We start from the raw sequence: 18537 nt of genomic DNA, 5'->3' as shown, positions 1-18537 counted from the left end.
AATACAGATACAGGCTGGGTGATGAGTGAATTGAGAGCACTCATCATCCACGACTTCTCCCTGTGGTAAATGACTTGGGGGTACTGCTGGACAAAAAACTGAATATGAGCTGGCAGTGTGCGCTCACACACCCAGAAAGCCAGTCCTGGGCTGCACCAAACATGCATGACCAGCAGGTAAAGGGAAGTGATTCTGCCCCTTTACTATGCTCTGGTGGGACCCCACTTGCAGTACTGCTTTCAGCTCTGGGATCCTCAGTATGAGAAAGATATGGACCTGTTAGAGCAGGTCCAGAGGAGGGCCATGAATATGATTAGGGGCACAGAGCATCTTCCCTTTGAGAACAGGTGGAGAGTTGGGGTTGTTAAGTCTACAGAAGAGCACGCTCCAGTAAGACCTTATAGCAGCCTTCCAGTACTTCAAGGTGGTCTACAGGAAAGATGGAGAGGGACCATTTATCATGGATTGTAGTGATAAGATGGATAAAACACTAAGAACAGGACAGAAGAGATCATTTTGTTGCTACATAAAACCATGGTGTGCCTATATCTGAGTACTGCATGTTGGTCTGGTCTCAATATTTTAAGAAGGAAGTAGTAGAGTTAGAGAAGGTACAGACAGCTAAAATGATGAAGAGAGCAAGTGTGTAAGGAATAGATATTAAAAACGCCAAGAATGCCCAACGTGGAAAGAAGCTAGAGGGTGAACACAATCATGGCTTACAACATCATGAAGGCAGTATTGTTATTAACTAAATCCCACAAAGCTACACTTACGGAGCACTTACTAATCTAAAATGAGATTGGCTTTAAACAGATGAAAGAAAGTACTACTTCACACAAGTTAGCATACTTATGGAACTGGTTGCCATAGGAGAGTAAGGAAAACAAGACTCAGGTTCAGAAAAAAACAAACAAAAAGGACAAAAATAATAAACAACTCCAGTCCACACCATGAGTAATACCGGACCAGGGCACGTATATGCTTTAACATCTCTTACACAGCACCTGCAGATGATGGCAGGATGCATGAGAAGAGAATACAGAGAACAGCCTGCTAGTTTGCTCCGTAGATGGCATCTCCCATTGCGATGGCTTGACAGAGGACTCAGATGTATCAGTTGCCCCATTGAGTTTAATGTTTCATAGAACACAGCTGCTTACGTGCAATGAACTGGGGTTTCACTCCAGAATGCAAGATTAAAAATCCACTGCATTTTGAGACAGCAGTTTAGACAGTGAGCAGACTTCCGTAACACCTCCAGCTTGCTTTGTTTTCAAACTATCACCAGCTACTGTACTTGCAATTGCTGAAGCTGAATAAATTCCAAAATTAACAGTCTTAACAATGTAAGTTCACAATTCTCTATTGTGTAGCAGAAAGGCTACTTCATCCAATCAGATGTAAGTAGCTTTTTAGCTACTTATATGAAAGTGCAGGTTATTTTTTATTACAGCTTTTAACACAGACTCTAAACTAAGGTTCGATTTTTCCAATCACCTTACAAGTGGGCACAAAGGCTTTCACGATTTTGTTCTCTTGAAGTTTTATTTGCCAATTTTCACTATTTTATAGACATGAAGTCTTTAAAGAGCTTTGTCTTAAGTAGGAAAAATACCAGTTTTAAGCTTAGACAGTTCATAATACAAAGAGCAGGAAGACCTGTTTAGCATTCATTTGTTATAGGATGATAGTTGCTGAATTTTGGACATCTGATTACTCAGGATGAGGAAACCTTGTCTTAGATGTAAAACAGAACATTGTTCTCAGGCATGTGTGTAAGAAAGTAATGCTGTGACATTGTCTTGCTTTTTGATAGGAATTGCATGATTCTGTGAATATAACAAAAACATGTCATGCTAGGAGCAGCAGGATTATAAAATAGAAGCTATTAAATGAAAATATTTAAAATGCTTTCATGAGTGCTTTTCACAGCCCACAGCTATTCAGCTTTGCATTTTGATTCTCTTTGACTATTGCTTTCCTATATACTAAAGTGCAGAGTCAGCATTTACCTTATGCTAAGTAGTTCCGCAGCCTTCTGTGAAAAGCTTCTGCTAAAAACCACTAAAGATGATGCTGGCAAAAACTAAGTAGTGACTCAACAGAGATCAAAAATTTAAAAAACCGACACCATCCACCACTGCCAAAACTGGTATTGATACATTTTCATTTCAACAGTAAACAAAATAATCTGCAGTATGTAGAAGTTTTGTTTTAGCATTACTATCCTAATTTTTCTTCTACGCAAACCTAAGGAAATGTTCCACACAGCTGAAAAAACTATACTCACTTTCTTCTCATGGGACAATCTTTCATGAAATGGCCAATTTTACCACAAATTCTGCAGCATCTGTCATTTGGTGCCAATTCTCCTTCCGTTAGTACCTCTGGATCAAAAAAATACTCCTGAAGAAGAAATCATGCATTTAAAATGAAAATCCATATACCTGGGAATCAAGACAGATAAGCACATACAAAACAGCAGTTGAGAGTCACAGAGAATAAACCTTGTGTGTGCAGCTGAACTCTTGAAAGACTGGATGAGATTAACTGGCCACTGGCCTCATTTTTACAGGCAGTCTGCTGACCACCAGCTCTACCAGCTCTTTTTTAAAACTGCAGTTTTAAGAAGTGGTAAGCTGGTTTTGACAGGGACTAAAACAACCCTGTAAAATGAAGCTCTGACTTGATTAGTATTCTGCATGCTAACATATTTTACATGCAAACAACATGAAAACAGCACTCAGTAATAACTCCTATAAAGATTTTAGAGTACTACTGAAACTTAAGAGAGAAAAGCTTAAAGAGAGTGTACCCATACTCCTGCAAGTAGCAAGTTATACACCTGAGAGCATGCACATACTGCTCTTAGAAGCAACTTACCATTTTTGATGGATATTCTTTAGGAAATGCTTTTACAGGGGTACCAAATACCCTTCTGCCATTGATAAAAGCCTTCATTATAAAATTTGTCACTGAGGAAGAGGAAAAAAAAAAAAGAGAAAACGTAATCCAAACATCAAACAAGACAGTAAAATAAGATCTAAGACAAGATCTTCACTTTGTACCCAGATTTGTTAACAGGAGACTTACTTTTTCTTGACAATCCAGCTCCAAGATTGTGGTTCAAATCAAACGGGTCTGTACAAAAGGCATCACAGGCATTACTTAAGATCAGGGCAAGATCAGCAATGTATACATATGCATGAACAACCCAATGCAGCTATTCCCAAGGCAGAATTAATATACTGAAATTTAACCGTTTGCCAACATATTGAAAAGAAATTAACTCCATGGACAACGGATCACAGCCATCCAGCTCTGAACTGACTGAAATATCACAAAAGAATAAATTGAACATGCAGGCAGGAGTGTGGAAATTATTTCCACGAAAGTCATATGGGCCAGAAAGTGGTTTAGAAAACATTTCTAAAACATGTCACTGAATTTTCTTCATAAAGACCATGGTGTTACTTAGTGTAATACACGGGGTTAAATTTGTCATGTAAACATGGACTCAGCTAAACTTAGTATTTGTGAGAAAACATCAATTGCATTACAGCTAATTTATTTTCCAAAGGATTTGGCTAAATATTTTTTTCTGTCAGCTACTGTCTTCATGAAAAGTATGAAGCATGCTTTGCAGATTCTTTTCAGTAGGAGGAAAAAAAAAACCCTAGGAATAAATTTTTAGCATTACCGAAACTCAATGGTAATTTTGTGATGAGTACATAAGGAAGTAACAACTTACAATCTAGTAACAGAAAAATAAATAAGCCTTGTAGAAAGATCAAATTTTTCATGTGGGCATTAAAGAAATTCCATGTATTCATGTACTTCTTGTGCTTTTACCTTCAATTACTATGTATTTGGAGGTCCACTGCTTCTTGAAAGTTGTAAGCAGATTTTTTCTCCTAATGCAGATGACGTGGTCTTTAAAATCAAATTCTTCTGTGTAGAAACGGAGCAATCCCAGCCACAGCTGCCCAACAGATTCAGTGTTTTTGCCACAGTCTGGCCAAACAATTGACTGAAAATGACAGAAATATTTTTACTTCCACTACTTGCATTAAGCAGAATAATTTTCGTAACTTGGAAACTTAAACATGTCAGTCTTATTTTATAAAAAAACCACAATTCAGTTACACCAGAATACTTCCCTTCCTTTCATAATTGGTATTAATAATCCAATATTGGTTTTAAAATATTTTTTAAAATATTAACAGCAAAAGCAGAGAACTATGAAACTTCTAAAATAAGGTTTTGCCAGTTACAAAAAAAAATTAATCCTCTTTGTGTGCCTGTTTTATATGAAATCATTCAACAGGATTAACTGGCTATGACTAGATGTGCAGCTGGTATTTGTAGGAGTTATCTCCACCCATTAATGTGACACACACAGCAATTAATCATAATTTACACCTTAAAATATTTTAATCTGTTTTTTTTTCAGATTTTGCAGATTTTTTTTTCCACATACGAATTACAGCAAAGGATATTCTTAGATCTTTACAGCATGGGATTTGGATTTTCAAAGCAATAGCTACTCCACTTCCATTTCTATATTCAACCACCACATGTGACTCCCTTGAGGCCTCCCTATTCTTTGCAAAACAAAGGCCTCACTAACGGTGTCTGTTATGCCTTAAACAGCTGGTTTTTTGCAACTTCTGAAGGGAAGTTAAGTGCTGTGGAGACTGAGCTCCTGTCTGTTCCTTGAGGTCTTTCCAAACGAAGCCATAAATTTTCAAGATAAAAGCATTAACAGTGTTTCTTCCTTGAGGCCTACCAAGGCCTCAGTCCTCATTCCTGATTAACTGGGCTGGAACCAAGACAGGGTCACTCAGCAATCACTGAGTAATAATGAATCACCAGCTACCCCTAGAGGAAAAAACGACTCACTTTTAGGCACTTTTGAGACTACCAAGTATTCTGAGACCACCAACCTACTGCTAGAACAATCTCCTCAATTAGCATGAGAAGTAAGCAGAGGGAGGAGATGAGCCGCCCTCTCCTGTCTTGAATGCAAAAGGACTAAATTATAAAAGCTACTCATTCATGACAACAAGTGTGTGTGCAGCATTATTCAAGTTTCATTGCACCCACCACCATGAGCGCTACAGAGATCGTTGCTGGATTGACAGACCCTTGGAGTGGCGAAATCATACCTTTCTTCTGATATCTTTCTCTCTCTTTTCTCTCTTAACTTTATTCTGGGCACTTAAGGGTAATATTATTTTGAGTTTTGTTGTTGAAGTCTTGTTCAGTTTCATGATATAGTTACAAACTTCTGCCAACCACTATTTGCTGTAATTCTGCTGAGGTTTAAGTAAATTAGTGATTTAATTGAACCCCTTGAGTAATTGTTGTTACTCTCAGTTACTGCGCAGAGTATTCAAAAGTTAACTCTGCCCTCACCCCACTGAGTGGAACAGGACACCATTATTTGAAGACAATGTTTCTTAAAAGGAACTCTTTTTCATTTGCAAAGCTACAAGTAACACCATTTCAAATTAACCTTTCTGATTTACTCACCAACTCCTCTATCTTATCAAAGAAATAAACGTTCCAGCCATCAACTAAAATTTCAGGTTTTTTTGGTTCTTTGTAGATCTGAAAGCATAATATTAAACTCATTAGAAGAGCCCTTCAGATTCAATACTGACATTCTTCTGGCCAATACTGTGTACAAATATTGGTTTCTTTCTTGATATACTGTACCTCTTGAAGAACAGGGATGACAGGTGGATTTCTCTGTTGAAGAAAATAAAGCACCATAAGAGTATATGCGTAAGAAGAAAGGCTACCTCGAGATGCATCTCCAATGTCACATATCTAGAAAAAGAAACAGAATTTGTATATTTTATGGTTATAATCTCTTGCTGCAGACACTACTGCTTCTAGAATGTCTGAAATATACCTACCTTTGTGAAGACTTTCATTGTGTAACACAGATATTTTACTCTAGGATCAATAGCTGCATATGAAGACAGGAGTCTCGTGTTATGCAAGGCCTATAAAAATAAGAAGTCATACAGAAAATACAGGCGCTCTGAAAAAATGAAGGAATAAGCTGAAAACAGGAAAACCAAAATTGTAAGTTGTGTGCTCAAGAAATATAGATGGGAAGCCCTGCGTAGTAGAATGTATATTGAGAAGGTAAGCGTTCAACAATGAGGGTATCACCTGCTCTGTTTAAAAGCTGATCGACATCCTTAATCTGAGCAGAAGGTGGTACAAAGCAGCATTTGCAGAACAGGACTTCAGAAAGGGAACCATTAATCTACTACTGCATTTTCAAAATATTTGGTAGAAGGTAAGTTATTGAACTAAGATATTTGAAACATGAGAGCTATCAAATGGCCCATACCAACGTATAACTTCAAGAAGAAAACTTTCAGGCTTACTACGTGGGTGAGGTGTCTTCCTCAAGACTCCCCTTAAGCTCATACAAAAACTTCAGAGAGTTTAATACTTGGCTCTAAAGCTTACTTGCCTTTGATGTTTCAAGGAACTTGGTTTTGAAGTTCAGAAACATTGAAAAGAAAAAACACCCAAATTTGTTTTAAAAATATTTGACCAAGAACTTGTCTTTCTTGTAAATACTAACACATGTTCCAGTTCAGGCAAGCTGGGTTCCAAATCACTATTCCAGGGTTCAAGGCTAAGCAAGGGCCATGATGGGAAGCGGGGTGTAGAAAAGCTGAAGTTATATTATTTTGTCTTTCTCATTTACAGAAAAAAACTAAATGACTATTTCTTACTATTACTGAAGAACTCATATATTTTCTTAGAGAACTGACAACTCCGAAATCTTAATCATGCAATTGACTCCACTCACAGTCAAAGAAAAAAAAAAAGGTTGCTCCAAATCTAAAACTGCAATAGGTAGTTGGAAACAGTTGATTATTGAACCTCAACAAAACCATCACTTCTATCTCAAGAAGCAGACCCACGTTCTTCTGTTAGAAAAAAAAATAAAAAAGAGATAACACCTTACCAGAGTATTATATAAACTGATGTCCACTTCGAGACCACTTCTGATATGGAAAAATTTGACAATTGGGACTTTAGCAGTTGTTATAGGCAAGACATTTTTTAAACCTAGGATGAAATGTTTAATTACTGAATGACTGCAATACAGTTATAACAGTATTAAATTCTCTACAAATAACTTCGAAGTGTAGTAAAAAGGCTAACAAACAAAATCTTAGTTGATACCAAAACTGTATTTCAGTATTTTAATACTAATTTTAGGCATTTGTCAAACATGATGAATCTACTAAATATACTATATACAAATATATGTTTAGTCCCCGAATAAAACAAAGAACAATCTAAATGTTACAGAAAAATAACCTTAAGAGATTATTCACAGTTTACTACAATTAAATTAATGTGAGACACACCAAAACAAGCACTATAAAAGGATAATTTATTGTAGAAAAAACAGAATTAACATTACAGACTTCTATCAGCCTACCTTTCGCCATTAGCTTACTAGGCACTGAAGATATAAATACAACATAACTACTAACTTGAAGCCTCAAGCTTTAACTTAAGGTTTGTTCTTGTGCATCTAGGTTATAAATATACTACCTGTCCAGTTCAGATGTAGTCCTATTACATTAAAACCTCACAGACCTACATGTGCAAACAAAAATATATGCAAGTATTCACAACATATAACCTCACTTTTACTAACATTAAGCTCTTCAATATAGCTTTATAGTCATGATTTACATCTACAGTGCCCTGGAACATTCTCACTACAGCAACCGAAGTCACATGAACAGAAGCACTTATTTTAATTTTCAAGAAATTTACCTGACTGTTTCTTGAGAACTTTTGCTAAATCTTCAATGATTCTGATGCAATCAAGTCCCTAAGACATAAACAAAAAAATCTGAAGATTGTATCTGCTACAAGCATTTCAGGCAAACCTTTTATTACTTGGCATTAAGCTTAAAGCTGTATAATTAAGTGTTTCGTATTATACAGAATTATGTGAATACCCGAATTGACTCAAAATAGCACTTGTAAAATCAACACTAGCTAGAATCTTAACACAGGCTTACAGAAAGTTTGTATTAGGCATGAAAGGAGATCGATATCCTTTTCCACTGTCTCCCACCCTAGTTGTTTATGCTACAAAGCATGTAATTTATCTGCACAGCTAATGCTAGAAGTAATGGTAGCGCACAACGCAGAAGAAAGCTCACTACTAAGAGCTGGTCTTAAACTCACGCCTAGACCAACAACAAAACCCCCTAAAATAATCTGCCTTTGTAGCACCTGTGTTTTTCTCTAACCTGGGACATGACAACCCTGGCTGTACATACGGACTGAGGGACAAGAGACTGGAGAGCAGCTCTGCAAAGAGGGATCTGAGGGTTCTGGTTGACGGCAAGTTGAACATGAGCCAACAGTGCCCCGTCAGCCAAGAGGGCCACCCGTGTCCTGGGTGCACCAAGCACAGCATTGCCAGCCGGGTGAGGGAGGTGATTGTCCTGCTCTGCTCTGCACTGGTGCGGCCTCACCTGGAGCACTGTGTACAGTTCTGGGTGTCACAGGATAAAAAAGATATAAAGCTACCGGAGAGTGTCTACAAGAGGGCAAGAAGTTGGTGAAGGGTTTGGAGGGGAAGCCATGTGAGAAGCGGCTAAAGTCACTTGGTTCGTTCAGCCTGGAGGAGACTGAGGGGAGACCTCATGGCGGCTACAGCTTCCTCACAAGGGGACGAGGAGGGGCTGGCACTGATCTCTTCTCTCTGGCAACCAGTGACAGAATCCAAGGGAATGGTGGGGAGATGTGCCAGGAGAGGTTTAGGTTGGACATTAGGAAAACATTCCTGACCCAGAGGGTGGTGGAGCACTGGAACAGGCTCCCCAGGGAGGTGTCACAGCCCCAACCTGACAGTGTTCGATAAGAGACTGGACAACGTGTGTGTGAACTGTGGGGCTGTCATATACAGGGACAGGAGTTGGACTCTATGATCCTTGTGGGTCCCTTCCAACTCAGGACATTCTATGATAACCTGAAAAGCTTTTATACAGTAATACATTTGTTAGACTATATATACAATATAACCGTAAAATTTTGCATTTATTAAAGATCTTTTCAATCTACCTCAGCAGTTTCCAGCCCATCCATTGTCATACAGATATCAAGGTCACTTTGTTTGAAGCCAAAGCCATTTTTTGAAGAGCCAAACAAATTCAGCTTGGTTCCTGTAAGAGATGTGATGGGTTATAACCACATATCTGCACAAAATCTCAAATTGTATGTAGCTTCCAAACACTGCATATATTTTGAGATAGGCATTAAAACATTATTAACTTGCCATGCTGCATCAAAACTTTCTTTCTTATTAATTTTGCTGATGAGGAAAGATCTCTAATTTTATTGCTCATATGAGAAGCCCGATAGATCCAGAAACAAGCTAGGTTTTCCAGTCATTAAATCATTAGCATGTAGGTCCAGGCCAAAATCTGATAAAATATGTAAGACCGTCCTTTACAGAGATTTTCAGGATAAGGGATTCATCTGTCTACGTTCCAGGCTCCAGACAAAAATCCTTCTGCTAATTTTAAAAGACTGAAGTCCAAGTGTTACTAAGAATTCCAGAAACAAACAAACAAATACATTAAAACACCTAAAGTCTGTGGATAGGTTATGTGTATTTTAAAATATTCCAAACCCAGTAAATTTCAACAGGAAGGATTGCAAAAAGCTTGTTGTTTGTGAAAGCAGACACAACAAGAAGTCTGGCTAAAGAATAAGGCTAAAATAACAATTACAAAACTGTTCCACCACTGCTTTGATTGTTTTCTCCTTAACTTGCCATTGTTCCTTCCTACTACTGTGTTGTATATATGGCTATGTCAAAAAATACTTAAACCAAAGCCTTAGAAGACTTAAACCAGAAATTAATGTAATGAAATACAGCAATGCTGAGCAACAATATAGGTTCAATGTTCAAAATGAAGGTGTTTATTATGCTGATTTGATATGTTTTCTTGGAAAACACTCAAATATAAATGCGGTAAAGTATAGATATAAAGCTGGAAGTGCCTAATTACCTGGGAAATCCTGTCTAATAAAGTTTTCCAAGTTTTGTCTTATATGTTCCCGAGCCTGATCCTCTACAATATTTGGAGCAAAATCATCTAAAAAAAAAAAAAAAGGACAAAAAAAAAGACAACAATTCAGACAAACTGATTTGTACAATGAGTCGACAGCAAAGATTCAAATGAAAAAAGTGAGTGGTTTACAGCAGGGGGAGGGGAGAGAAAAAGCGACAGAAGATTCATATGTGAAGGAAAGAAAGCATGGATGAAGCAGAAGAGAAATACCTGTTCAAAGAAAAACATTAATTAGACAAATAATGCATTTTGTGTGGTCAGAAATGGTGAGAGAGAAAGGAGGAAAGTTGGGTCACTCTGAAAACAACAAAAGTGGAGAAGTGTTACAAAACAGCATTTTGACTCAATTTTTTCTAGAACACTGAGTATTTGTTTACTAAAAATCACAAGTTAATGAATGGTCATGAAATTTAAGTATCTAAAAATGTAAAAGCATCAGTCAAAAAATCCACCCAACATTAAACTCTCAGAAATTATATTAAGATGCCTAAACAAATAATCAGACAGACAGTGCATGGAAGATAAACCTAAACATTTTGTATTTCTCTAGATACAAACTACTCAGTAGTCCTCTTAAAGCCCTTGCAAATCTTAGATTTGTATCTAAGGAAGTTGGATGCAGTGTAGCAAATAAGCTAGTCCTCTTTATAACACCATAAGTCTGTGGGTATTTCATTATTTTTTGCAATTCTTCTTCTACTACACAACAATATTCAAATGAAAAAACTTACGGTAACACTGGACACAAACTTGATCTAGAATAACTGAAAATTTGGGTGTCAACTCAGGCAGTGGTTCAAGCTCAATTTTCTTGAAGTCTTCTGGACAATCCCTCTTTAAATGACCTTCCCGTTTGCACAAGCTACATACTACCGTAGGAGACTGGATAAAGAGAAAGCAAGATTGGTTTTAAAAACTATAAGGCTTTTATGAATTTGAGCAACACTTTCATATAACAGAACATAAGCAGTATGTTTATGTTCTGATACATCTTGTTTACCTTGCCTTTTGTAAAAGCTGGTTTACTGAATTCATAAAACAGTTCAGATTCTAAACACTGCTCTGTTGCTGTGTTCTCTTCAAAAAGGCTTCCCTTCTCAGCAAGATCCTCTTGACTCAAATTGATCCTCAGAAGTCCAGCCACATCATCTTCAAAAAGTTTGTCCTCATATTTATTTGGGATGGAAAAATCATCTTCTTCCTCTGATAGTGCATCATCATCTCCAGATGCAGTGTATGTGTTATCTAGTTCATCTCCAGCTCTTATGATAACACCACACTCTCTCTGGTTTAGAAGACTTGGTTCTTCCTCCTCGTCATCCGAGTTAATCATTTGGGATATATGACTTCGTGCCGAACATATGAATTTTTGGGGGTATTCATCCAGTTCATCAGTACCTTCAGTGCTCTCCTCATCACCATCAATCTTGTCATCCATTATACCACTGCACTCCAAGCCAAACTCATCACTTTCTGTAAGTGCAGCGTTTTGAAAACCTTCTAAGTCTGAAGTACTACATGTCTCAATATCATGCTCATTCGCTGTACCAGGGAGATCTCCACTATCACTGTCTTCATCTATCCCCTGGTCAGTAGTCAAGATATTATTCCACCTTCTTTTTTGTTCTTCATGTTCTTCCTCGTCTTCTTCCTCTTCATTTCCACTCTCTGTCTCTTCACAACTCGGTTTAAAATCCTCATTATCTCCAGAAATAACCTCCTCAATTATACAGTCTGAATCTTCATGGATAATTCCTAAATTACTTGTATCATCAGCCAGTTCTTCTTCTGTGAAGCTTTCGGAGCCATCACACAGTTTTGAAGGATGAATTCTATGTGCCTGGGGCATACCTGTAGCCTCCATTATACAATCTTCCACTACAGTTGTGTTAATTCTACCATCCAAGTTTTGCAACTCAGAATTTTCATGTTTTATAGCATCTTTTCCATGGTCCAGCATTTGGGATTTATTCTCATTGGCATGTGGAGAGGATTTTTTGCTCAATTTTGCACTTTTTTTGTGAGGCAAGGCAAAATATTTGTAAGTCGCTCTCAGGCAGTGAAGAATATACTCATATACTAGCTGGCTGTTCAGAGTTCGTGCCACATTCCTTTTGACTGAATATGGGTCTAGTAGAAAGAAAAAGTGAATCAGCAGTGCAGGAGTTAAACTCTTCAAAAAACGATACACTTACTTCCTTACAAAATTTGAATATGCTGTTAGTCACCCTAAAACATTGTGTAAGGACATAAGATTTATGAATTGTGCTGAAGACAATTTTTACGTCCACTTAATCACTCTTGATAATGTTAAAAAAAAAAAAAACAAGAGAAATATTACTTAAATTGTTTTTTTTTTCAAAACATATTCTACTATATTATTTGGAATCAGTCTGATATTGAAAAAAATTATGTTATTACACACCATGTCAATAGCTAAGACAGTACCCTAGGAAATTAAAGTAACATTTATTTGAAGTTTGTTGATATATATACCTTCCACAGCAATGCGCTTTTTAGGCCAGTCCTTTGAATCACGAGACACTGTTTCTTTGAGTCGTATACTAATAACCAAATCAGCCATATTGAACTCCAAGGCATAGAAACGAAGCAGTTCTACCCAGAGCTGACCAGCAGGTGCAGAACACTGCTGTCCTGAACCAAATACTAAGGGAACCTGTCAATTACAGAAGAAAATAATATTTAATGCACAGGTGTTTATCTGTTACACTTGTTTTTCACCCGTAACGTGATATTACAGAATTCATAGCTGCTTCTATACTGTCACAATTGCAATAAAATGGCAGTTGAAAAATTGGAAGAGATAGTATAAACTCAGATTATAAAACTTCAAAATGAAAGACTGCAGCAATGGTAAAGCATAACATCGATGATTAATAATAATAATTGCTTACTTAAGTGTTTATGCTATAATTCATAAATTTTCAAGAAAATATCACAACTAATCTGACAGAATGGATCATGTAGCCTATTTTTTAGCAAAGCTTAAGTTGTATTGTTAACTGTCGTAACATGCAATTGCATAGTGATACTGTTCTTGCAAAGTTCTTATAAATAATTTGTAAGAATAGTTCAAAGCTAAGAGGAAGTATTTTTCATATGCTTAACCTAATTCTGAGATAAAGTTGCTTTAACTCTATAAGCGGTATTATTCTCCTCTGACAGATTAAAACCCAGTGTCTTAACAAAGAGTTTGAAACAACATCTAGTTTCCTGCTAGTTTCTTAGCACCAAAGGGTAAGCATAGTAAGCATGGTATCAAGCAGTCATGAAATCTCTTAGTTAAGCTCATGGTTTCACAACGCAGAAAACAAAACCAGAAGATGGTTCTTTTTTTGAGAACAGCAATGACTGCTAGACTACTACAGAAGTAAATTAAATGGTTCAGACCTTGCCCCTTCTAGGGGAAGTTTCTTCTGGCAAATCAGAATCATCAGTGGGGTTATGCTCCCAAACCACAGCATCATTCTCAATCTCCTTCAGATTAAAATTAGTTAATTTGTTTAACGAGAATCCTTCAATCTAAAGGAAACAGAAAAAGAAACATACAGCTAAACATCATGTGAGCTTTAAATCTTCCCCCCCACCTCCCCCAATGGTAGTAATCTAAATTAAAGCAGAACAAATGGATGCCATGAACATAACACCTGAGTTGTGTCCTAGAGAACTGAATTCTGGATTTGCATCCATAATACAACTCCTGATATCAAGACGGGTTTCAGCCTCTAACCCCAAGAAATATGTGCTCTAAACTCCCAGTCTGATCCCTCAGGCAGATACTGCACCAAGTGTGATGCCCAACTGTGGTCTACATTTTGAAGAATTAGATGTCAAAATTGAAGACATTGTTTTGCGATGTAGCTATGTGAATTCAGAGTCCTCAAGAGTCTGGAGGAAAGGCTGAAGAAATGAGCAAGTACACCGTTCATTACCAGGAAGTGCATTATTCAATGCCCAGCTCTCCTTACTCACAAAAGGGGAAACAGAGCACTTAATTTGATGACTAGGATTGTGAATCGCATCCTTACAGCCAAGCACAGAAAGGTGAGGTATAGTCTGGCTGAATTCACATTCTTTCCGAATTCCTGCAGAAATGGCTGGCTTCTGGCTTCCTCAAAATAGCAAGAAGCTGACAAGTTACACACCACCACAAGTGATTGGTCCTCTCATTCCTACTAGTCACTGTGTTAATACACATACCCACGATCCCAAATAGACAGGTAGAAAAGGCTCTTTCCTCTGTTGCAGAAAGAAAATAACCATTAAAGCGAATACATAAGGTGACAAGCCTCCCTCTTCAGGATGATCAACACAGCACAACTGTAAAAAGAAATCGGGCAGTCATTAAAGTTTTGAATGATACCATGAAAAACTATTATTTTAATTGCTGTTCAGAAGTCTGTCACATTAAATACTGACAGAAACTCAGACATCTTTGACCTCTTGTGAGATGGACTTTGTTCTCAAGGCCTGCATATTTACTGGAGTAATGTTATTACCACCGCATTTTCAGTGTTAGAGCCATAGGACACAGACCGGCAAAGCAGACAGCATATTGCACATTTGCAAAAATGACGACTCATTTTACATAAATATAGTACAAGTAAAAAGTTTTTCAATGTTTTTCTTAAATCATATTTTAATTGCAGGCACACAAAGTCCTGGAATAAGATATTTTAATTCACATACAGTTTTTATCTACATATAGAAAAAAGCAGCTTTTTCTTTCCTTTTTTTTTCATGATGGATTAAGTTTACGGGAAACTGGTGATTCCATTTCACATAGATTACTCTGACTTGTTTGGTAACAGAGCAAGATACTTAACAGTCTGCATGCCACTGGCTGAAGTTTAAAATTCCACTTTTGAAATTTCATGGAACATCCTAACAGACACATTATAGCTATACCATTTATAAAATTTACAATTTATAAAAAAATTAAATACCCTTTTTCCAACTCTTTTTCTAAAGACAGTTTCAACAATGGTTTTCTAAACCCTACTGACAGTCTTACCAGCATAACATCAATGTTCATTCACTATTTACAGGTAAATACAAATGACTCTTACCTTTGCCCAGTACCTGAAGGCAATCACTAAAGGTACTACAGTAGGTTCCAGTTTTCCAAGTGCAGCCAAATGGTTTGTTGTCAGACAAGCATTCTCATTCCCTGCACTCACTTTACAAATAAGGCCACTAAAACCCAAAAAGAAAGAAAGTAAAAGATCTTGGAGGTTTTGTAAGAACAGCCATGGGTCAGATGACATCTCACATAACAGTGTAGTAGAAGGCTGTAAGGAAAAACTTAACAGCCTCTCCTATCTACATTAGAACAAACATGGAAAACCAATTTGATTTATGATTAGGTTGAAAACACATGTATTAAAATTTTCTGTAAGAGTGTTTTCAAATACAATTCAAATGTAAGTATTTGTTTCTAATGATATTAATTCACTGAACTAAAAAACAAATTATGGTACTAATTTCCTTCACAAATCAAAACCATCTTGCCATACCACACCCATCAGAAAAGTTTCCATGCTGTTTCCACAGCACAAGAAACATTTTCAAACAGTGAAAGATCAAGGTGGCAGCAAAAAAAGGGTAATATTTCTGTATCAGTAGCTCTTTATGGAATGTTTCACGAATCCTACATGATATCCATTAAATGGGCAAAATAAAATATTTCACTTTTTCTCAAGATGCCAGTACAGCTAAGCAAGCTGATCTTGCCCTTACAGAAATTCATAATTTAATATGGTATCTACATTACCTATGAGGAAGAAAGTTTCTGCTTAAGCAGCTACCCCAAATGGAAGGGTTAGGGTACATGCTGGAAGCTGTAATGGTTGAAGGGATTGGGAAATAACACAGCCGAGGACAGAACAACCCTTACCCTCTTATTCTAGGCTAGGAATGACTTGCCCATGAGTGTTAGTTTGTGTTTCAAGATCCATGGAACTGTAATAATTTAGTACAGAAACGTCATTTTTCAGATGTTGGTATATATAATTTACATTGCTATACACTATTAGAACACACAAAGTGACAACCGAGACCTTTGCTTTTCTTTGCACACCACCACTGGTATTCTAGCATGGAAATCTGCATCAACTTCCGCAAAAGATTCTAGTGAGGAGAAAAAAAAAAAGAAGCCATGTTAAGCATAGCGTTGATGAAAAATATGTTGAACTGGATGTAACTACAGGAGTACAGCTAGAACCTCAACTTCTTAATAAAACGACTAATTTTGAGACAAATAACTCAGTACATCCAATAGATTAATCCTGTCACTCTTTCAAAGCAAGGTTTTCATATGTGATGGGAAGAGTATGGTCTGTACTCTATGACAACCACTGTTAAACAAAGCATTATGTCAGTACTAGACAGAAAGAAAATATCCAAGTTTATTTTTCTCTGGTAATTCAGAAATGCTCTATGTATGTATAGAACAGGCTTACTGACATGATGTAATGTCTTCTTGCTATGCTAATTTTATTTTTTCCTCTTATTATTTATATAGGTTTTCAAATACAATTCAGCTTCACTTTAATATTAATACTAAGAAAGTACAGATGCCACTGAAGTCCCATCTCCAAGTGGAGTTTACTGATCCAAACTGGGCTTATTTTTTGATGCCTCACTGTTTCACTGGGCCAGGTAAAGAGGAAACTGTGAAACAATTTTAGATACCGAACTCAAAAATTCTGAAGTTGTAAGGTTTTCTTGATGCTACCTAGCCATTTGGACACCTGTTTTTGAAACATCTTGCTTTTGCCACTGGAGTACCTCGAACATCTAATGCTCTGTCCCTGTTACCTTCTGACTCACAGAAAAAGGCTTTGCATAAGATGTTAATGTAAATATTTCTTGCTTTCAAAACACATTACAGGTCCTAACTTCTTATAGAATCTGGGTCTTCATTCCTCCAGCCTGTTTGAACAATAACCCTATTCTCAAATACTAAAATGGTCATTTGACCAGGCAAGAAGATGTACATAAAATGGGGGGTGGAGAAGGCAATGAGAAAAATCTAGGTCAGTAAACATATGCATGTTTAATACACATGTTTGGAACCATACAGTCTGATTTCCTCACTGTGGACATAAAACAAGGCAAGAAAGCAGTAAAGCTTTTTACGATCTGCATTTAAAAGGACAGTGTTTATTTCTCATCTTTTCATTTTTTTGCCTGCATATGCGCAAATTGGTTTGAGTAAGTGCATTTTTTTCAAGATCATAAATTTACTTGCCCGTATTAGTGCATACAGTTGTATTCATTACCTGAAAAAAACATGTCTGTATGCAGTCATTTCTACATGGTCTCACTGCACTAACAGGCACGTGCACATAATTATATGAAAAGAGACCACAATGTGAAAGTACATTACCAAGTTTCTGATCACATCCTAGAAGAGCTTAGATTATTTTCTGTACTATACGTGGCTCATAGAGCAGTCTGGGGAAAGAAAGGCAGCACAGTCTACCTGAAGTTTAATGACATCTTGACTTAATAATGTAGAATAAAACCTCCCACTAGGAACTTCTCATATCAACACAAATAATGAGACTTTAATAGTCATAGAACTAAATATCAAACCAAAGTTAGTTGTGCCAATGTATTATTTCCTGCAGTATTTCTCAGTCTTGTATCTTTCTAAAAAACCAGCATGTCGTTTACCTGTTCAGATGTGGAATTCAACAATACTAAGCAGTAATAGTTTAAAGGAATTGAGAAGGCAGCAATTTTTTCTTACCACTGTTCTGGAGACTTTCTTGCACGAGTAATAGAACATCTGGTTGAGTCACCTGTCAATAAAAGCAATAAAGCTGTTTTCATAGCTGTCAAAAGTGATTTCCCACAATTCAAAAAAAATTTAAAACATTGTCCCTAGGCTATGTCTGTTTTTCTTCCAGAGAGGGCAGGAAGAAGGAACACCAACTGAGAAAAACCTGCTCTTAGTCCTTGGTTATCACTAAATTGTATCAAAAGTCCACTTATTTTGAAGAAAAAAAAATAATCCTGGAGTAATTTTAAGTAAAGCTATTTTTACCTCTATCAAACAATTGGTTGGGGAAAGAACACACATCAACAGAAATATTATTCCCGTGTCAGTGAATATGACTGTCTTCTGACATAGTGGATCTACCTCACATCAAAGACTGGAACCATAGCTTTTTTGAAACTACAAGGTGATTTAAAAAGATGGACCCAATTTGAAAGTAATTTCAGTTTGCAATTGGGTACATCTCTTTGAAACACCCTGTATATGCACTTTATGAACTTGGATCATTCTTTTTCCCTACAACACTTGCACCTTTGTTTCCTAGAGGAAAAGGCAAATTTTCACTATGAGACTGCCAAATCA

The 18537-nt window shown here is 36.8% G+C and overlaps 1 protein-coding gene across 3 annotated transcripts in view; it reads right to left on the bottom strand.

The window, feature by feature from the left end:
- TUT7 (terminal uridylyl transferase 7) overlaps positions 1-18537 on the bottom strand; it is a 35991-nt gene that overhangs the window by 6045 nt on the left and 11409 nt on the right. For all 3 annotated transcript variants that reach the window (XM_065656269.1, XM_065656270.1, XM_065656268.1), the window contains exons 7-25: positions 17926-17977; positions 16229-16298; positions 15239-15365; positions 14370-14489; positions 13560-13691; positions 12645-12825; positions 11149-12278; positions 10880-11030; positions 10086-10172; positions 9133-9233; positions 7831-7888; positions 7004-7107; positions 5928-6017; positions 5725-5838; positions 5539-5616; positions 3856-4033; positions 3097-3144; positions 2887-2978; positions 2294-2409 (exon numbers count right to left, since the gene is read on the bottom strand). In XM_065656269.1, the coding sequence (XP_065512341.1) occupies positions 2294-2409; positions 2887-2978; positions 3097-3144; positions 3856-4033; positions 5539-5616; positions 5725-5838; positions 5928-6017; positions 7004-7107; positions 7831-7888; positions 9133-9233; positions 10086-10172; positions 10880-11030; positions 11149-12278; positions 12645-12825; positions 13560-13691; positions 14370-14489; positions 15239-15365; positions 16229-16298; positions 17926-17977 (3029 nt within the window). The remainder of the gene's footprint in view (positions 1-2293; positions 2410-2886; positions 2979-3096; positions 3145-3855; positions 4034-5538; positions 5617-5724; positions 5839-5927; positions 6018-7003; positions 7108-7830; positions 7889-9132; positions 9234-10085; positions 10173-10879; positions 11031-11148; positions 12279-12644; positions 12826-13559; positions 13692-14369; positions 14490-15238; positions 15366-16228; positions 16299-17925; positions 17978-18537) is intronic.

This window comes from Caloenas nicobarica, chromosome Z (genome assembly GCF_036013445.1).
Source record: "Caloenas nicobarica isolate bCalNic1 chromosome Z, bCalNic1.hap1, whole genome shotgun sequence".
NCBI classification, from domain to species: Eukaryota; Metazoa; Chordata; class Aves; order Columbiformes; family Columbidae; genus Caloenas; species Caloenas nicobarica.
The sequence above is the reverse complement of the archived record's forward strand: the minus strand, read 5'-3'. Positions and strand labels throughout refer to the sequence as shown.